Source organism: Cherax quadricarinatus, chromosome 66 (genome assembly GCF_038502225.1).
Source record: "Cherax quadricarinatus isolate ZL_2023a chromosome 66, ASM3850222v1, whole genome shotgun sequence".
NCBI classification, from domain to species: domain Eukaryota; kingdom Metazoa; phylum Arthropoda; class Malacostraca; order Decapoda; family Parastacidae; genus Cherax; species Cherax quadricarinatus.
The window spans coordinates 23,277,893-23,300,598 of NC_091357.1; the positions used below are offsets into that span (position 1 = coordinate 23,277,893).

Here is a 22,706-nt window from a genome sequence, read left to right on the forward strand (position 1 = left end):
GTCTACCTTCAACCCTTGATATCTCCATTTAAGAACCCCTACAATATTAATGTACTTGTGGCATCAAGGCACATACCCTTGAAGGGTTTTCAAAAAACATTTGAAAGGTTTGTAAAAGATATTTACCTAAGAGGGTATTACAATGCACTAGTTTCTGGTTTCAGTTCTCCAATTTTTTTTTTATACACCTACCAGGGTTCCACTCCAATAGGCACATGTTTGACCATTCCTTTACATAGTTCAGATATTCCTGTAGTCTCCTGCCGTTCCCTGTGAGTAAAGATTCAAAATGGTCACTGGAAGCACCAAACTTACATGCGTCATACAGCACTATGAAAGTACAAAATATAAAAAAAATGGAAAACCCTACCAAAGGCCAAGGGCATCCTGCCACAGCACACACTATGTAATTCCACACAGTGTGCCCAGACACCTTGTTGCACAGTCATACAGTTGGGCAAAGAACATTAGTTAGTACAAATCTGATAAAAAATACATAGCATTTATATGTAATTTTATTTTAATTTTGTCATGAATATTTTATAAGAAAAGTGTTTCCTCTGTACATAATACAGTCAATTATAACTATAGTCAACAATGAAAGCTGTGCATCAGCTACTTCACTACACAGAAAATAAAATAACTATAAAGAAGAATGTACAGTATTTACACACTTTACCCCTTCACTGATGCCAGTGATGGGCTCTTGATCCAGCAAAATGGAGCCATCTCCACTTCCTTGGATAAATAATAATATAATCAAATGAAACACTAAACCTGAAAGGCCTTCCATGGATTAAACCTGACTGCCTCCCAGTCTTCATTCTCCAGGCACCATGTAACCCCTACAGGTTCAGTGCTTCCCCATAAATATAAAAAAAATTATACAAGTTACAACATAAAAATACTAAATTAGTAGAGTATCTGATTTCACAAATTGTCATATTACACAGAAGTCATTGGTCAACACACGTTCTTAAAAATTTTAAATTCTTGTTGACCGAGATTGGCTGCAAATTTTGTTGTCAATAATTATATTAGACAGTGCAGTATCTATTAAGCTTTCCCCATCACTAATTATGCAGTGGAAAACTATTTGGTATTCACTGCAATTACTGCTTATTAAAATTAATTAAAACTGCGCCCATGCACTTGCACACGCACAGGTACACGCACGCACATGCGCACACTTACACTCTCTCTCTTCATGTTTCAAACAATATTTAAACTTTGAAGTTGCAGAAAGACTATAGCACTGATCAGCAACACAGCTAGGTCTTTTGATAGAAATTCCCCCCTCCCCACCTCCACTTGAACTTACATCAACCTTCAGTTTGTAATAGTCTAGGCCAGGGAAAAACCCACAGTTACCATATATCATTGGCATCATGTATGATCCCTACAATATCTCAGTGGGATACAATTTAAATTACTATGCAATTAATAGGCAAAAAATTTAACAACTTTTAAGTTTTCAAGTACAAAAGCTTAAAGAGCAGTCACCTTGAAGCTAATGAAAGGCTTTTGATCAAAGGAATTCAAGCTAGCTTAATCTTTGCTTAGATCAAACCCAATTACCATTTTCTCCAGTTACTGTATCATCAACTACAAGTTCGGTGCCTCCCCATAAATATAATACTACATAAATACATAGATCTAGGAGCTACTTGCTGACTAAATTAGAATCTAAAATTTTTAAATAATACTATGTAAAAGATTACCAATTATGCAAATGCAGTCAACTTACAACATACCTCCAGGGAGGTGCCCTCATGCTAGTGTGGGGCTCTTGATCCAGTGAACTGGAATTCTCCCCTTTCATGGATCAAGACTGAATGCCTCCCATTCCCCAGGTGCTAAATGATTCCTATGGATTTAGTGCTTTTTCCCCAATTGAATAAATTAAAAGAAAAAAGCCAGTACACTATACAAAGAACGAATACAGGCTGCAAGTCTCACAAACACGGGAGAAAACCATTGTTTTCCCAGATGAAAAATGGGAAATAAAAATGACTCAAACTCAAAGAATGAAGTGGAGTGATAGACAATGAAGAAAATCCTTGAGAGTTTGGGAAAGCGGCATATGTGGAGCTAACACGGTAAAGTACCTAGGGTTAGTGCTTACCCATGAAAATAACAGCGCAAGCTTAGTTTAAACACAGACAACTGTTGCTAGACTAATACATAATTAAAAGAACTGTACACACACACACAATACAATATACAGTGTTCAGGCAAAAAAAAATCACAAAATTCATAACCACAAATAAAAAAAAAATAACAGTGAAAAAACTAGCAGAACAAAAATACCCAGAGTATTTCTGTGCATTAGTCAATACTAATCAGTACATTATATAAATACAAGAGAATTTTCTAAATAGGTGGGGAACAAATTTCAAAACATCTTGCCTTCCTTTCATTATATATAAATTAGTCAGCCATACAATTAAAAATATTGCTCAAAGTTTTGACAGTATCACTTCTCAGGAAATAAAAGCAGTGACGAATGGCTCAAAGGTTTAGCAATTTTGTAAATGTTAAATAATAATAGTGTGAACAGGGAAACACTTATGAAGGGATTCAGAGAAACGGTTAACTGGATTTAGCATCCTGGAGGTGGGACGCACAGTGCCTGCACTCTGAGGGAGTGGGTGCTAATACTGCAACTTGGGAGGGGTATTTGAACTGTGGTATCAGCACACCTCTGGCAAGACAGTAATGGAGAGTGAGGGTGAAAGCATTTCTTCCTTTCTGAGTCACCTTACCTCAGTAGGAGATAGCTAGTGTGTAAAAAATAACAATCAGAAAACAGCTATCACATCTGTATACAGTATATTAAAAAGCATGCTGTATTTAAAATTTATATCAAAACAAGTAATGAACTAGGAACATGATATAGTACTCATGAAAGAAATACACAAAGCTAATGGCTTACTAAAATTTTTCTGCACAAAAAGCAAGATAATGTCCAAGCAGTAACCCATCCAGTCACTGGCCAAACCTAAAGTGTTTGCTTAACCTGAGTGAGCAATTTGCAAATCATCCTTCAAATGACATTAACAAAGCTACTCTCAAACAATTCCTTCTACAAAGAATAAGAAATTCTGAGGAATTTCTCATTCTTATATCAAAGAGAAATAATATCTACATATCTGCAACTTACTTCATCAGATTATAGATACTAATTAATGTTGCTTCTTTATAAATATACAAAATGCCAAAGCGTGAGCCGAGATATGTGTAATAATAAATTTCGTTAAAACACGAAACTATACACTATACAAAAGTAACTTTTTTATTCATACTCTGTCCTTAAAGCTAACAAAGTTTGTATTGTACTGTAACATGGCTATCTGCTATGGCTATGTGCACACAAATAACCTCTACATAAGGTTATTTGCATATTGTTCTAATCATGGTATTGTGCCTTTGTGTTTTTTATGTATGTATGTATGTATGTATGTATGTATGTATGTATGTATGTATGTAGCAGTAAAATGCAAAATCAGCATTTCCGTGTCAACGTAAATCATAGCCTTTTATGCTTCCCATCAGGTTTTCATGGAGAGAGCGGCTCTGTAAAAGGGGCGATATGACATGAGTGGAGCACAAAGTACATACATCAACACCTTTTTGCCATTCCTCAGTTATTCAGTGAAGCTCTAAGCAACCAGTGCTCAGTTTTCTACTTTGCTCCAGCAGATTTTACAGAGACAGTCTTGTGAAAAGATGCAAGTCAGTCATCTGTATGTGATGCAGGTTCCTCACTTGCTCAACATAGCTTAGTAGGTAAAACAAACAAAAAATAATGTTACCATTGATTTGCAAGACTTTTTTTTTTTATAATATTTCTGTTTTTGTATTTGGTTTAATTTACACTTGCTACCAACTTATGCCATTTTTTTCCTAAAAAAAATTATCACTAAGATCATAACTATTGAACATATTCAGCTTACCATTCATTGTTTCTTGAAGCTTTTTAAAATAGGGTATATATTGTCAAAAGCTTCATATATCTGACCTCTCACTTTTGCACCTGAAACAAAAAAAAATTCAAAGTTAATTTTGAATATGGAAGTATTTAAAATTACAGGAATAGAGAATCTTCAGTACAGTTGGGTGTCCACACATATTTATCACTCTTTATAAGTCATAAGCACGTACGACAATTACAGAATTAAAACTTGAGTAAACGCTTCACTAGAGAAGGCCTAGCAATGGGCAATTACAATTTAAGGTATAATACTGCATACTCGTGGTTTAGTCTTCCAACTGTTTTGATACAGGGCTTCTACATATTTTGACCCTTGTGTGTGTGACAAAAGTTTTTAAAAGGTTACTGTAGTTAGGTTAGGAGGGGCTGTGTCTAGCAGATATGACTAAAATACTTGAAACACTAGCTCAGTAACCCCCAGCAGGGAGAGTAAGTGGGTTACCATGGGCCACCCAGCCATACAATGCATTACCATGACTAATTCATGAAAACTGAAGAGAGACTATTATTTTCTATTATAATCAAGGGGGAAGTGCTAAACCTGTAAGATTATACAGTGCCTGTGGAGGGATGTGGAAGGTATTCAGGTTTAATTCAGAGAACTGGAGCACAGATCCAATTCCCTAGATCAAGAGCCCCTCACCAGCATCAAGGAACCTTCCTTGAGGGGTATTACTTTCTAGATTACACTTAGGAACACTAATAACAAAACTTCACAAAACAGTCACACAATGTGAGGGTTTACTTAGATATTCAACATCAAGTGTGTGGTGCTGCTGATGCCCAAATGGGCACCAGACAATACAGGAGTATTGAGGATTGGTTATTTAACTTCCAGCATTATTCGTCTGTTTTGTTCTGTCAGGCACCTTAAATGATAATGCGAAAAAGGAGTGAAAACAAAGAGGCCATAAAAAAATGCCAAGATTGTATGGTGTTGTAAATTCAGTGCACCTTGCTACCTGAAAGAACTGGATAATCCATGAGCTACAGAATAATGTTTATGCTTTCTTTTTTTTTTTTTGCTTCAATCTTGTACCAGTGTTGCCAAAAGATTCTCTTTTCTCGTGTGACAAAACTTACAACAAAAATTATTTTTCCTTTTAATTTGTTTTCTTTAACACCAGCCATCTCCCACCAAGATAGGGTAACCCAAAAAAGAAGAAACATTTTCACTGTCATTCACTCCATCATTGTCTTGCCAGAGGCACATTGATACTACAGTTCGGATGCCCCCTCCAAAGAGTGTAGACACTACTTCCCACTTTTAGGACTCAAGTCCAACTAACTGATTTCCCTGAATCCCTTCATAAATATTACCTTGCTCACACTCAAACAGCACATCGAGTCATAAAAACCACTTGCCTTCACTCACTCTTATCTAACATCTTCACACATGCCTCTTGACTGTCCAAGCCTCTCGCATACAAAACCTCTCTTAACCCCTCCCTCCAGCCTTTCCTAAGATGACCCCTACCCAGCCTTCCCTCCACTACAGATTTATACACCCTCCAAGTCATCTTATTTTTCTCCCTCCTCTCTAAATGTTCAAACCACTTCAACCCTTCCTCAGCCCTCTGGATAATACTTTAATAACCCCACACCACCTAATCTCCAAGCTATGAAATCTCTGCATTATATTCACACAATACACTGCCCTCAAACACAACATCTCCACTGTATCTAGCCTCCTCCTTCTCCTCCTCACTGCAACATTCACAACCCATGCTTCACACCCATGTAAGAGTGTTAGTACCACTACACTCTCATGCATTTCCCTTTTTGCCACTATGGATAATGTTTTTTGTCTTCACAGATGCCTCAATGCACCACTCATCTTGCCCCTCCCCTTCCTCATCAATACCTTTCCTTTCGCAAACCTGTTTCCCAACAAGTCCACTCTCAAATATATGAACATATTTCACTTCCCTTCATATAGTCGGACTTGAGTCCTGGAAATGGGAAGTACAATGCCTGCACTTTAAAGGAGGGGTTTGGGATATTGGCAGTTTGGAGGGGTATGTTGTGTATCTTTATACGTATATGCTTCTAAACTGTTGTATTCTGAGCACCTCTGCAAAAGCAGTGATAATGTGTGAGTGTGGTGAAAGTGTTGAATGATGATGAAAGTATTTTCTTTTTGGGGATTTTCTTTCTTTTTTGGGTCACCCTGCCTCGGTGGGAGACGACCGACTTGTTGGAAAAAAAAAAAAAAAAAAAAAAAAAATTTCACTTCCTCCATATACTCTCCTTCCAATCTGAAATAAATTAGGTAATGAAAGACTGGATGCTTCCCTCATTGCTCTGCTCTTTCCCATGTTCACTTTTAATTTCCTTTTGTTACATGCCCTTCCAAATTCATCCACTAAGTTTTGCAACTTCTCTTCAGAATCTCCCAAAGGTACAGTGTTATCAGCAAAAAGCATCTGTGACAACTTCCACTTTGTATTAGATTATCGTTTAATTCCACACCTCTCCCCAGCACCCTAGTATTCACTTTTCTTACAACCCCATCTATAAATATGTTAAACAACCATGGTGACATGCATCCCTGTCCAAGGCCTACTTTTACTGGAAAATAATCTCCTTATCTCTTACATACTCTCACCTGAGTCCCACTATCCTCATAAAAACTAAGAAATTCAGGGTAAACTAGTTAGATGGATGAGAATTCTAGAGGGAGGAAAGTACAGTGATTGCACTCTAAAGGATGGACAGACATGTTGTGTTTTGATGAAGAATTAGCACTGTGATGCTTGTACTCTTCTGGAAAGAAAACTAGATACCGAGTGATTGTGAATGTGCTATTTTCATCTTTGGGTTTCCCTATCTTGGTAAGAAAAGGTGAAACTTGAGATCCTGTAGTGTCATTGACACAAGACACTGCAAACTTTCTTATTACACGATCCACAAGAGTATCTGCCAGTTTTACATTTAATTCGCACATTATTTTCTTGCATAGATGAAAATTCCCTAAACAATCATTCAACACCTTCAACAATCTTTTTTTAATTGTGAAAATGAAATGGATAAAAGGAGCTGCCATTATTTTTCACTGAATAACCATTAACTACCCCATCCCAGTGATACAAGGAATTAATTTAATCACTCCAATAAGTAAAATGCTGTAAATGGATTTTTAAAAATGTCTTCCAAGAGAACTAGTAAATTAACCCAAAAGTGTAGCACAACACTTACCTGTAAGTACAACTTTGCCAGATACAAATATAAGAAGTACAATACGAGGTTTCACCATGCGGTAGATAAGACCCGGAAACAATTCAGGCTCATAACTAGAGAAAAGAAGAGGCATTAATAATTTTTATATACAGCAGAATCTCTAATAACATGTGTCCGAGTAACACACTTTTAATATAATATTTTAATATTGCTCCCAAATTTTGTATTGCATAAGAGAATGACTAACACTCTTTAAACTTAGTGTGAAATATGCCATGCCATAATACAGGAGGTCCCCAAATATCAGCACCTGTTTTTGGTGTCCCACGTTTTCATTGGCTTTCAACTGAGCTACTGTTCCACCCGTCGGTGAAAAATAGCTGGTGGGTGGAACATAATGAACAATGGCTCAATTTGAAGTCAGTGAAAATGTGGAACACTGAAAAGAGGGTGCTGTATATGCAAGGCTGTACATGTCCCCACACCTTCCCTCAAACCTCAGAATAAGAGCAAGGTCACCGTTTGTACGAGTGGCCTAGATTCACTCTTAATGAAACCTCCCATGCCACTGGTTCACCATGTGTATGTGTCCCATACCTTATTCAGCCCTACATTATTCAATTAGTTTTTGATCTTTTCAATCTCATTTCTGGATATTAACCCCTTGACTGTCGCAACCTCAAATCCTGAGGTGTCTCCTGGCGTCGCAAAATTTCAAAAAAATTCTTATGAAAATGATAGAGAATCTTTTCCCGATTGTAATGACACCAAAAGAATGAAATTTGATGGAAAACTGACGGAATTAAGCTCTCACGAAGTCAGCAACCTTGGCGATATTTACGAATCAACAATTTCGCCCACTTTGAGCCCTATTTTCGGCTAATTCTACTGTTCCAGTCGGCCAAAATCATAGCTATTTCTTTAGAACTAAATTTTTTCTATCGATTGAGTACAAGGAACTGCCCATTTACTGATTTCAACTACCCAATAACATGGTCAGAAATTTGCAATTTGGCCAATTTCACGAAAATTTAAAAATATGACAATTTCAAAATAGGGTCCAGAATGAACAATGCAGACATTCTTGGCTCTAAAATAACATTTTCTTTGTTCATCAGTCACGTTTCCAGGCCCCTCTGATATTACTCTTGTTTTCTATTTTGAATTTTTATTCAAACAAAAAGTAGATGATTTACTGCTATGCAGACTGCTGCAATATTGTAATAATTGTATAAATAATGTCAACCCATTCATGACTGCATATTAAAATGGCTACTTCAACATTTATTGGAAAATGACATCATTTGTTTACTTTTGAACATTGGCAAAAATCAAACATTTCCCCTACTTTGAGCTCCATTTCAAGGTTCTTTTCATAGTGAAACCAATCAAAATCACCTCTATTTCTATAATATGTTTTCTATTCTATCAAATGAGACCAAGAAAATGAGAATACAACCATAAATACTATACAAAAATAGACCACAAAAATCAGCATTTTAATTAAAAAAATGGTCGGAGTTTTTTTTCTCATTATGCACTGCGTGCTGCAGGATTGTTTTTATATGGTGCACACTGACCACGCAGACCCATTCTCTCACATGTGGGCCTACCAGCTTTCTCCTGCTTGATTTGAAGCCGCTAGAATTTATGAGTATATATACATGTACGTCAAAAACGGTGGCTCATAAGACGTATATATACGACCACAACAGTCAAAAGGTTAACAAACACTGAATATAATAAAAAGCTTGAGATGTAAGATATACTTAAATATGAATCAAGTGTAAAATTTCCTGCCATGTTGTGGCCCATAAGACACACATCACTATCTCTACATACTTCTATACAAGAGGAATAAGGAAATGATGGAAAGATGAAATTCCTTCATGTCACTTTGCAGTCAACTTTAAAATGAGAAAGTTGTATTTGTCATGTTATAGGCTTGACTGAGGTGCAACTGGTAATTGGGAATTTTGAGCACCACCACAGTGGCACCAGTACTCAGTCCTACCTATTTTCTCTGGAATGAATAACATTAAACTGACTGAACAAGTGGTTTTAACCAGGCTTTAGTATAAGAAAAAGACTACATAATTTCCATCACCTGAACTGAACTAGCTTCTATTTTGTCATACATATATAGTGATTTCTTCTCTAAAACATTTTTCAGACACATTTTAGTGTTCATCAAGAATAATTTTATTATGTTCCTTTACACTAATTTCCAAGATTATCAAGATGTTAGTATTATATTAAGCACACCTGTATGAATACTAACTTTATTATATCATGTTTTCACGGTTATACAAGCCTAGCCTATCCTTACCTACATGCCCTATTATTTGCCACAGTACTGTACTGATCACTATTTTACAAGTTATATTACTTCTTATTTACTCAAAATACATAAACTTTATTAAATTTTCCATTCTAACTTTAATCCCATCCAAAATGCTGAGCAATATATAATGTAACGCATTTGGCAATACACACCAAACCTTTCAAAATTTAATCCTTTCTAAAAAATCATAACTTAAGTTTATCACAATTACTGCAAATGAAGTTTCTTGGTCAACTGTTTGAGTGATCAAGCATACTATGACTCACCTACTGAACTGACTGTGTGTTAGAACAAGGCCTTCCAGTCTGATGGGAAATTTCACATCACAACTGCCCACCATGTTTTGGATCTTGAACTCCAGGAACTTTGCCTGTTGAAACATCAAGACTTCAAGTACAAGCACGAACTGTACATTAATTGTATTTGAAAAAAATTATTAATATACAGTACTGGTTCAAGTAATAACATTAATGATAAACAGCAGTTGCTATCTTAAACCACCTTGATATATCTTAAATGAAGATTATCTATAACACTTGTAACCTATGAAAAATTGATCAAAAACAAGCAACAATTAAATAATATCAATATGTATTCATTTAACTGACCATGACTGCCAGTTTCCAGTTAATTTTATTTTTACCATACCATAAAACAAAATACTGATAAAGACACACTGAACTTTTAATGAACTATTTTTGTAACATGTTGGCCGTTTCCCACCGACGCAGGGTGACCCAAAAAAGAAAAAACCCAAAAAATAGTAGGCTGATAGACAGTAACTGCCCAGGAAGCTACTACCTTAATGCCAAGTGAGTGTAAAACAGAAGACTATTTGTTTTACATGATGGTAGGATTGCTGGTGTCTTTTTTTTCTGTCTCACAAACATGCAAGATTTCAGGTACGTCTTGCTACTTCTACTTACACTTAGGTCACACTACACATGCATTTTTTTTTATTATTAACACACTGGCCGATTCCCACCAAGGCAGGGTGGCCCGAAAAAGAAAAACTTTAACCATCATTTACTCCATCACTGTCTTGCCAGAAGGGTGCTTTACACTACAGTTTTTAAACTGCAACATTAACACCCCTCCTTCAGAGTGCAGGCACTGTACTTCCCATCTCCATCTGCAGGCACATGCATGTACACATTTATGTATACACACTCATCTGAGTTTTCTTTGATTTTATCTTAACAGTTCTTGTTCTTGCTGTTTTTCCTTTCATATCCATGGGGAAGTGGAATAAGAATCTTTCCTCAGCAAGTCACGAGTGTTGTAAAAGTTAACTAAAATGCCAGGAGCAATGGGCTAGTAACCCCTTTTCCCATATAGCTTACTAAAAAGAAAAAGATAAACATTTATAACAGTAAAAAATTAAAGATTCACCATAACATTGTCATTTTTATGATGGAATGAGTGTAATGTAACATGTGAACTCAGATTATCAGGCACTGAAATGCACTATAAACTCAATTTTTTATGTTGGTATTTTATTGTTTACAATTAAATTTTTTTTATTAACACACTGGCTATTTCCCAGTAAGGTACAGTGACAAAAAAAAAAAAAAAAAAAAAAAGGAAACCATCATCACTCAATATTACTGTCTTGCTAAAGGAGTGCTGACACTACAGTTAAAAAAAAAAAGTGCAACATATCTGTGGAAAATACTGTACACATTTTCCAGAAATACAGTAGTTATATGTAAATAGATGGCCATACTGTTTACCTGGAGACCTGGAGAGAGTTCCGGGGGTCAACGCCCCCGCGGCCCGGTCTGTGACCAGGCCTCCTTAGGTCAGTGTCCCAGGATGCGACCCACACCAGTCGACTAACACCCAGGTACCCATTTTACTGATGGGGAACATAGACAACAGGTGGAAAGAAACACGTCCAATGTTTCTACTCTGGCTGGGAATCGAACCCAGGCCCTCACCGTGTGAAGCGAGAGCGTTAACCACCAGGCCACCAGAAGCTGCGCCTGCGCAGAAGACACTCGCCATGTTTGAACGAGACAGTATCAACTGTTAGTGTAATGGGTAGAATTTTTCGTGCTCTAGAGGTTAAAATGGGCGGACACCTCTCAAATAGGAGGCGAAATTGTTGGATGTGCATTCCTGCATAACTTGAGATATCAGGCGACAGGACAGGACAACTCCATCAATTTATGTTTAAATTCTGGCCAGTAAATTTTTCATAAATGTAGGCAAAAGGGGGGGTCCTGTACATGACACATTAATCTCCAGTCAAATTGGTGAGTGATTTTAAGATATATTCTTCTGTTATGCAAATGTGTGTATATATAATAATTTTTTAATTTTAATATACAGTCCACAAATTTATATATTTACCAGAATTCCTGGTGATGTATATTTCATTTATAATTAATAGGTCCAGAGCAACTTGTGGATATGACAGTTGTAGGTATCAAAGGGGGACATTTTTTGCAACCTAGGTGTCCCAAATTCCTACTTGTCTAACTGATAAATAATAATTATCTTTGTTCATTTACTGTTATGTACATAATGATACATTCAGATAAATGCAATTTTCCACAATATCTTCAACCTTCCTTCAAAGCGAAGGCACTGTACTTTCCACCTCCAGGACTCAAGTCTGGCTAACCAGTTTCACTGCATCCCTTTATAAATGTCACTATGCTCACACTTCAAGAGCATGTCGCAATTCCTAAATCATTATTATTACATTCATGGGAGTGCTAAATCTGCAGGGGCCATACAGGGTTGGTCGAATGAAGAAAAATAGGTACATGTCAAATTCCTCATACCAAAGAACCCCTCGCGTGAAGGAACTCCCCTTGAGGGGAATTCTTTAGTCAACAAGTAGTACTGTATGAATTAATTTGTAATTTACATAGGCACTCACCAGAAACTGCAAAATCAATATTAATAAGGAATTCTTATTAGGGAGAGATGCTTAAGACAGTTACTAAAGCAATTTAGCTCCTTTGGAGATAAACTTGTGTAAGAGGTGTGCAAAATTCTTAGCAACTAGTTTACTCTTGTATTACACAAGAGACACTTTAAAAAGGCTAAAAAACAAACATTCGGATAAGCAAGTAGATAAACTCACAGGAAAGCCCAATTTCTGTACAATTCGAGCATATTTTCTTGCAGCTAATCGGGAGTCGTCTTCACTCTTTGCTCCAGTACACACCATTTTTCCAGAGGAAAATATAAGTGCCGTTGTACGGGGTTCACGAATTCTCATGATTACAGCGGCAAACCGCTTTGGGTTGTATTCTGCATTACGAGCGTGAAGAGCTATTTTCTTAAGGTCCAGTTTACAGTTTAAGTTGACTGTTGAAACAATGTTTCTGGAAAAGGATATACAGAACAAGTAAGAATTCCCTTAGTCATTCAAGGTTAAGAAGCATCACATTCTACATACAGTGGACCCCCGCATAACGATCACCTCCGAATGCGACCAATTATGTAAGTGTATTTATGTAAGTGCGTTTGTACGTGTATGTTTGGGGGTCTGAAATGGACTAATCTACTTCACAATATTCCTTATGGGAACAAATTCGGTCAGTACTGGCACCTGAACATACTTCTGGAGTGAGAAAATATCGTTAACCGGGGGTCCACTGTATTCATATTTTTTTTTATCATCATGCTTTTTCCCCACAAAGGTAGGGTCACCCAAAAATACAAAACATTTGCCATCATTCATTCAACAGCTGTCTAGCCAAAAGTTCACATAATTAAAATTACAATCGGTCCAAGTGACCTTCCAAGTTGCTACTTCATCATCCCTCCTTCAGAATGTAGACACTATATCCCACCTTCAGGACTATCCAGTTTTTCTTAATTCCTTCATAAATGGTATCCTGCTCACACTTCAGCAGAACATCAAATCCACATATTAATGTAGAAAAAATAATCTCACTCCTATAACCGAGAAAGTGAACAACTTCCAAACTACCCACCCTGACTAAATGATTGGCAAGAGGTTACATGCCTACTGATGACTGAAAATTATGCAATCACTGTATTTTCACTAGGTTAATTAGTCTTGTCCATCTACTAGCAGTATGGTGGCAGCAGGCCTCTTGCATTGTTTGAGTGGTAGAGAACTAGTTTCCTGCACTGTCACCATGCATGGAAGGCTAAAGGTCAAATGTTATTTAATTTGTTTAACCCTCATGTACCCCATAACCACTTGCCTTCACTCACTACTATCTAACATGCTCACACATGCCTGTTGGATGTCCAAGTAAAAATTACCAATTTCTGATCACTTTATTGGGTAGTTAATAGTTAAATGGGCAGAATGAAAGGTATACTGGTGAAATAGCTAAGAGTTTTATCAACTGGAACAATGGAATTGGCCTAAAACAGGACTCAAAGTGGGAGAAATCTCTGGTTATAAATTTTGCAGAGACTGTTAACTTTGCTAAAACATAATTCCATAAATTTTCCATCAAATTTTGTATTTTTGGAGTTATAATTTTCAGAAAAAGTTTCTTTATCACTGCATACAATTTTTTTTTTAATTTTTGAACCCTGAGAACAAATTTCAGATCGGAGGTCTGGACCCTGAAAGGGTTAAATACTGCAGTAAAGAGGAGACTGAACATTAAAATGGTATGAAATACCGACAGATTGTTAGGTAAGACACATATGCAACAGTTAGGTATCTTTATTTCGAAACGTTTCGCCTACACAGTAGGCTTCTTCAGTCGAGTACAGAAAGGTTGATAGAAGCAGAAGATACTTGAAGACGATGTAATCAGTCCATCACCCTTAAAGTTTTGAGGTGGTCAGTCCCTCAGTCTGGAGAAGAGCATTGTTCCGTTGTCTGAAACAATATGAAGTTGAAGTGACAGAATGGGGCCTTTATATAGTGCCAGGAGGTGAGACGTAGGTTGCTTTGGGAGGGCAGGTCCTTCTCAAACCCAGCCGTTCTCACTAGTAGAGGTTGTCGAAGTGGTCTGTACCAAGATACCCTTGTGTTGCAGTGTCTGACAGAATGAACATTAAAATGGTATGAAATACCGACAGATTGTTAGGTAAGACACATATGCAACAGTTAGGTATCTTTATTTCGAAACGTTTCGCCTACACAGTAGGCTTCTTCAGTCGAGTACAGAAAGGTTGATAGAAGCAGAAGATACTTGAAGACGATGTAATCAGTCCATCACCCTTAAAGTTTTGAGGTGGTCAGTCCCTCAGTCTGGAGAAGAGCATTGTTCCGTTGTCTGAAACAATATGAAGTTGAAGTGACAGAATGGGGCCTTTATATAGTGCCAGGAGGTGAGACGTAGGTTGCTTTGGGAGGGCAGGTCCTTCTCAAACCCAGCCGTTCTCACTAGTAGAGGTTGTCGAAGTGGTCTGTACCAAGATACCCTTGTGTTGCAGTGTCTGACAGAATGAACATTAAAATGGTATGAAATACCGACAGATTGTTAGGTAAGACACATATGCAACAGTTAGGTATCTTTATTTCGAAACGTTTCGCCTACACAGTAGGCTTCTTCAGTCGAGTACAGAAAGGTTGATAGAAGCAGAAGATACTTGAAGACGATGTAATCAGTCCATCACCCTTAAAGTTTTGAGGTGGTCAGTCCCTCAGTCTGGAGAAGAGCATTGTTCCGTTGTCTGAAACAATATGAAGTTGAAGTGACAGAATGGGGCCTTTATATAGTGCCAGGAGGTGAGACGTAGGTTGCTTTGGGAGGGCAGGTCCTTCTCAAACCCAGCCGTTCTCACTAGTAGAGGTTGTCGAAGTGGTCTGTACCAAGATACCCTTGTGTTGCAGTGTCTGACAGAATGAACATTAAAATGGTATGAAATACCGACAGATTGTTAGGTAAGACACATATGCAACAGTTAGGTATCTTTATTTCGAAACGTTTCGCCTACACAGTAGGCTTCTTCAGTCGAGTACAGAAAGGTTGATAGAAGCAGAAGATACTTGAAGACGATGTAATCAGTCCATCACCCTTAAAGTTTTGAGGTGGTCAGTCCCTCAGTCTGGAGAAGAGCATTGTTCCGTTGTCTGAAACAATATGAAGTTGAAGTGACAGAATGGGGCCTTTATATAGTGCCAGGAGGTGAGACGTAGGTTGCTTTGGGAGGGCAGGTCCTTCTCAAACCCAGCCGTTCTCACTAGTAGAGGTTGTCGAAGTGGTCTGTACCAAGATACCCTTGTGTTGCAGTGTCTGACAGAATGACATACCATTTTAATGTTCATTCTGTCAGACACTGCACGGAACAATGCTCTTCTCCAGACTGAGGGACTGACCACCTCAAAACTTTAAGGGTGATGGACTGATTACATCGTCTTCAAGTATCTTCTGCTTCTATCAACCTTTCTGTACTCGACTGAAGAAGCCTACTGTGTAGGCGAAACGTTTCGAAATAAAGATACCTAACTGTTGCATATGTGTCTTACCTAACAATCTGTCGGTATTTCATACCATTTTAATGTTCATTCTGTCAGACACTGCAACACAAGGGTATCTTGGTACAGACCACTTCGACAACCTCTACTAGTGAGAACGGCTGGGTTTGAGAAGGACCTGCCCTCCCAAAGCAACCTACGTCTCACCTCCTGGCACTATATAAAGGCCCCATTCTGTCACTTCAACTTCATATTGTTTCAGACAACGGAACAATGCTCTTCTCCAGACTGAGGGACTGACCACCTCAAAACTTTAAGGGTGATGGACTGATTACATCGTCTTCAAGTATCTTCTGCTTCTATCAACCTTTCTGTACTCGACTGAAGAAGCCTACTGTGTAGGCGAAACGTTTCGAAATAAAGATACCTAACTGTTGCATATGTGTCTTACCTAACAATCTGTCGGTATTTCATACCATTTTAATGTTCATTCTGTCAGACACTGCAACACAAGGGTATCTTGGTACAGACCACTTCGACAACCTCTACTAGTGAGAACGGCTGGGTTTGAGAAGGACCTGCCCTCCCAAAGCAACCTACGTCTCACCTCCTGGCACTATATAAAGGCCCCATTCTGTCACTTCAACTTCATATTGTTTCAGACAACGGAACAATGCTCTTCTCCAGACTGAGGGACTGACCACCTCAAAACTTTAAGGGTGATGGACTGATTACATCGTCTTCAAGTATCTTCTGCTTCTATCAACCTTTCTGTACTCGACTGAAGAAGCCTACTGTGTAGGCGAAACGTTTCGAAATAAAGATACCTAACTGTTGCATATGTGTCTTACCTAACAATCTGTCGGTATTTCATACCATTTTAATGTTCATTCTGTCAGACACTGCAACACAAGGGTATCTTGGTACAGACCACTTCGACAACCTCTACTAGTGAGAACGGCTGGGTTTGAGAAGGACCTGCCCTCCCAAAGCAACCTACGTCTCACCTCCTGGCACTATATAAAGGCCCCATTCTGTCACTTCAACTTCATATTGTTTCAGACAACGGAACAATGCTCTTCTCCAGACTGAGGGACTGACCACCTCAAAACTTTAAGGGTGATGGACTGATTACATCGTCTTCAAGTATCTTCTGCTTCTATCAACCTTTCTGTACTCGACTGAAGAAGCCTACTGTGTAGGCGAAACGTTTCGAAATAAAGATACCTAACTGTTGCATATGTGTCTTACCTAACAATCTGTCGGTATTTCATACCATTTTAATGTTCATTCTGTCAGACACTGCAACACAAGGGTATCTTGGTACAGACCACTTCGACAACCTCTACTAGTGAGAACGGCTGGGTTTGAGAAGGACCTGCCCTCCCAAAGCAACCTACGTCTCACCTCCTGGCACTATATAAAGGCCCCATTCTGTCACTTCAACTTCATATTGTTTCAGACAACGGAACAATGCTCTTCTCCAGACTGAGGGACTGACCACCTCAAAACTTTAAGGGTGATGGACTGATTACATCGTCTTCAAGTATCTTCTGCTTCTATCAACCTTTCTGTACTCGACTGAAGAAGCCTACTGTGTAGGCGAAACGTTTCGAAATAAAGATACCTAACTGTTGCATATGTGTCTTACCTAACAATCTGTCGGTATTTCATACCATTTTAATGTTCATTCTGTCAGACACTGCAACACAAGGGTATCTTGGTACAGACCACTTCGACAACCTCTACTAGTGAGAACGGCTGGGTTTGAGAAGGACCTGCCCTCCCAAAGCAACCTACGTCTCACCTCCTGGCACTATATAAAGGCCCCATTCTGTCACTTCAACTTCATATTGTTTCAGACAACGGAACAATGCTCTTCTCCAGACTGAGGGACTGACCACCTCAAAACTTTAAGGGTGATGGACTGATTACATCGTCTTCAAGTATCTTCTGCTTCTATCAACCTTTCTGTACTCGACTGAAGAAGCCTACTGTGTAGGCGAAACGTTTCGAAATAAAGATACCTAACTGTTGCATATGTGTCTTACCTAACAATCTGTCGGTATTTCATACCATTTTAATGTTCATTCTGTCAGACACTGCAACACAAGGGTATCTTGGTACAGACCACTTCGACAACCTCTACTAGTGAGAACGGCTGGGTTTGAGAAGGACCTGCCCTCCCAAAGCAACCTACGTCTCACCTCCTGGCACTATATAAAGGCCCCATTCTGTCACTTCAACTTCATATTGTTTCAGACAACGGAACAATGCTCTTCTCCAGACTGAGGGACTGACCACCTCAAAACTTTAAGGGTGATGGACTGATTACATCGTCTTCAAGTATCTTCTGCTTCTATCAACCTTTCTGTACTCGACTGAAGAAGCCTACTGTGTAGGCGAAACGTTTCGAAATAAAGATACCTAACTGTTGCATATGTGTCTTACCTAACAATCTGTCGGTATTTCATACCATTTTAATGTTCATTCTGTCAGACACTGCAACACAAGGGTATCTTGGTACAGACCACTTCGACAACCTCTACTAGTGAGAACGGCTGGGTTTGAGAAGGACCTGCCCTCCCAAAGCAACCTACGTCTCACCTCCTGGCACTATATAAAGGCCCCATTCTGTCACTTCAACTTCATATTGTTTCAGACAACGGAACAATGCTCTTCTCCAGACTGAGGGACTGACCACCTCAAAACTTTAAGGGTGATGGACTGATTACATCGTCTTCAAGTATCTTCTGCTTCTATCAACCTTTCTGTACTCGACTGAAGAAGCCTACTGTGTAGGCGAAACGTTTCGAAATAAAGATACCTAACTGTTGCATATGTGTCTTACCTAACAATCTGTCGGTATTTCATACCATTTTAATGTTCATTCTGTCAGACACTGCAACACAAGGGTATCTTGGTACAGACCACTTCGACAACCTCTACTAGTGAGAACGGCTGGGTTTGAGAAGGACCTGCCCTCCCAAAGCAACCTACGTCTCACCTCCTGGCACTATATAAAGGCCCCATTCTGTCACTTCAACTTCATATTGTTTCAGACAACGGAACAATGCTCTTCTCCAGACTGAGGGACTGACCACCTCAAAACTTTAAGGGTGATGGACTGATTACATCGTCTTCAAGTATCTTCTGCTTCTATCAACCTTTCTGTACTCGACTGAAGAAGCCTACTGTGTAGGCGAAACGTTTCGAAATAAAGATACCTAACTGTTGCATATGTGTCTTACCTAACACTGTATCTTTCATTGCTTCGAGCTTTTGTTACTTTCATAACCTTTTTCTTTCCTATGTTCTTCAATTTATTTCTTTTACATAATGAAACAAAGGGAGAAAAAAAAAACTCTCAAATATTGGGCTCAAAGTAAATTGACTAAAATTAAGGAACTTATACTAGCCATTCCAACTGCTGAAACAATAAACTATCTTCTTGACTAGGATCAAACCTAGCCAGCAAAGTCCCAAACTCTAATGCCCAAGTTAAAGATTACCTCCTTGATAATTACTGCTTGAAGAAAGAACTTGTATAATAAAGCAGAAAATAAAGCCAATACTCCACAATTCATGTATAAGAAAGCTGCTCTTGTGCCATCACCTACAACTGCAGCACTGGTCAATAAATCTACAGAAAAGCAAAACTCTCCCAACATAGTTAAGAGAGCAAGAATAGCAGAAACAGATACCAATAACTACAGGCCAATTTTTAACTTGCCAACATCTAAAAATTTTGAAAAAATAATACAAACAAATGTTTGCATTCATTTTTTTTTTCAACAAGTCGGCCGTCTCCCACCGAGGCAGGGTGACCCAAAAAAGAAAGAAAATCCCCAAAAAGAAAATACTTTCATCATCATTCAACACTTTCACCACACTCACACATTATCACTGTTTTTGCAGAGGTGCTCAGAACACAACAGTTTAGAAGCATATACATATAAAGATACACAACATATCCCTCCGAACTGGTAATATCCCAAACCCCTCCTTTAAAGTGCAGGCATTGTACTTCCCATTTCCAGGACTCAAGTCCGACTATATTCATTCATAACTATATCATTCATAACTAAACATAATATTCAACCCTTGCATAACTGCTCATCTTTTAAGGAGTAAATTAAGACAATACTGAAGATGATTAGTACAAAGGTCAAACCTTTAATAAAAACAATGATTTACTCTCCATGAACCTTAACAAGTCACTAGATTCTTTGATAAATCTTGCTCTGAGCAAATCATTATCTCTGAGTATAGCCATTGCCGTATTTTGTAAGAAAACACATTACTAACCGGGGTATGAGGCTGCATCATACTGTGAGGAGTGAAACCACCACTGTAAGCCTGTTGTCCCTGTTGCTGCTGCCCTTGCTGTTGTGACTGTTGCTGCTGGTTGTGTTGCTGTGCTGACTGTTGCTGTTGCTGCTGCTGAGCTGATGGTAGGATCATTTCCTCCTCTCCAGCAGGAGCCAGAGGTGTCCCAATGCTGGGTATGCTGAACCCCGGGGATGGTAGCATGTGATCCATGGTGCCGACTGTGCCAACAACTGTAAGAATAATACCAATTTATGCAGACAAATAAGCATGCATTATATCAAATTCCCAATGGATTCCATGTAAGTAAGTAAGTAAGTAAATTTATTCAGGTATACACAAATACAGTTACATAGAATTATCATACATAGCAGCATATGTGTAGAGAACCTAGGATAACCCAAAAAAGTCAGACAGAGTGACTTATTTCCATTGGGGTCCTTTACTTACAGTATATCTAATTACAGTATATCTAATTAAAACTTAAGGAAAAAAATACATATCTGTAGCTTTCTACTATCTGAACAGTAAGAAAAAAAATTACTGCACACAAAAATGGCAACTGGCCTCGAACCTAATAAATAAAAAATATTACTAAATTTTATCAGCCTTTTTTACCAATTTGGTTAATGTATGTACTTAGTAAAACTATGAGAATTAAGCATAATACTGCAGAACAGGGGAAATGGCCCACATTAAAGAAAACAAGAACAGATGTCAGACAAAAATGAATTCTAGAATATAAATTCAACCACAATAATAAAAATACCATCTATCACGGGATCCAAAACCTTCACCAGCATCAAGTAACCTCCCTCGAGTGATCCTTAAATTAAACGAGATACTTGGGCAATATTTGGGTATTATGTTCTGAAAACCTTTCGCCAGGCAGCGGCTTCTTCAGTCCAATGTAGTGCAAAAAGTGGAAAATGAGGATTATTATTATATTATAATCAAGGGGGAAGCACTAAACCTGTAGGATTATACAGCACCTGTGGGGGGATGTGGAAGGTATTCAGGTTTAATTAAGGGAACTGGAGCACATATCCAATTCCCTAGATCAAGAGCCTCTCACCAGCATCAAGGAACCTTCCTTGAGGGGAAAAATGACGAGTTTGAGGTAATCAGTCCCTCAGTCTATGTTTTCAGTTCATCAATCTGGACTGATGATGAATGATAGACTGATTATGACTGATGGACTGATGATGAGTGATGATGAACACACTGACTCCAGGCTGAGGGACTGATTACCTTAAACTCCTCTTCTTCCACCTTCAATATAAGTCACTTTGACTGCCTTTTTTGTGTTATCCCAGGTTGTCTACACATATGTTATGTATGATAATCTATGTAACTGTATATATGTATACCTGAATAAACTTACTTATTCAGGACTGAAGAAATCACTAGCTGGTGAAACGTTTCCAAAATAAATTCTCATAACCAAAACCAAGCGCTAAACCCACTAGGTTCCAGGATAAACCTACCAAAATGATGCACAAGTGTCTCAATAAACCAACTTTTCGGGTTTATAAACCGTTTATTCACATATATACTTAACGTTTTAATCAGCTTAACCCTCACCTATCAACTAATATATTGTACATAAACCCGCTTATATAAACCTTCTACTCCACTTACAACTAAACTCAAATATTAATGCAACAATAACATTTTATGTCAAAAAAATGTTGAAAATCTCGTGTAAAAATGATATAAATCAAGAGAGAGAGAGAATGAGAACCAACCTGAAGCAGCTGATGTAAACACTGACCTGTGACTCTCTCCTTCATAATGTTAACTATTATTATCAACATTACTAAGTGAGTAAGTAAGTAAGTGAGTAAGTAAGTGAGTAAGTAAGTAAGTGAGTGAGTGAGTGAGTAAGTAAGTAAGTAAGTAAGTAAGTGAGTAAGTGAGTAAGTGAGTAAGTGAGTGAGTAAGTAAGTAAGTGAGTAAGTAAGTAAGTATGTAAGTAAGTGAGTAAGTAAGTAAGTAAGTAAGTAAGTAAGTAAGTTTATTCAGGAATACACAAACACATATATAGCAGCATATATATACAGAACATTAACCTGAACTGTATTCTAATGTATCTAATTTTTTTTTGTAAATGATTCATTAGAGTATAATATAAATATTCTATTTTAATATATCTAACTTTCTGAAAATTAATCATTAGAATATAATATAAACACTTGATTCTACTGTTTAATTACCTAAGAATAATTTTCATAAATTTACATATACTATAATATATATATATATATATATATATATATATATATATATATATATATATATATATATATATATATATATATATATATATATATATATATATATATATATATATATATATATATATATATATATATATATATATATATATATATATATATATATATATATATATATATATATATATTATGTACATATATAAACAAGGACCTCGATGGAGGAAAATTTACACATACATGTAATTGTTA

At 37.6% G+C, this 22,706-nt stretch overlaps 1 protein-coding gene across 1 annotated transcript; it reads right to left on the reverse strand.

Annotated features, from left to right (window-relative positions):
• Positions 1–499: 499 nt before the first annotated feature.
• On the reverse strand, positions 500–22,076 carry Tbp (TATA binding protein). Its single transcript, XM_070099014.1, has 7 exons — positions 21,969–22,076; positions 20,171–20,453; positions 12,616–12,859; positions 9,785–9,888; positions 7,193–7,287; positions 3,957–4,036; positions 500–3,781 (listed from the first exon to the last, which is right to left on the reverse strand). The coding sequence occupies exons 2-6, from the start codon at positions 20,431–20,433 to the stop codon at positions 3,960–3,962; spliced, it is 783 nt and encodes a 260-aa protein (XP_069955115.1). The 5' UTR covers positions 20,434–20,453; positions 21,969–22,076; the 3' UTR covers positions 500–3,781; positions 3,957–3,959.
• Positions 22,077–22,706: the final 630 nt, after the last annotated feature.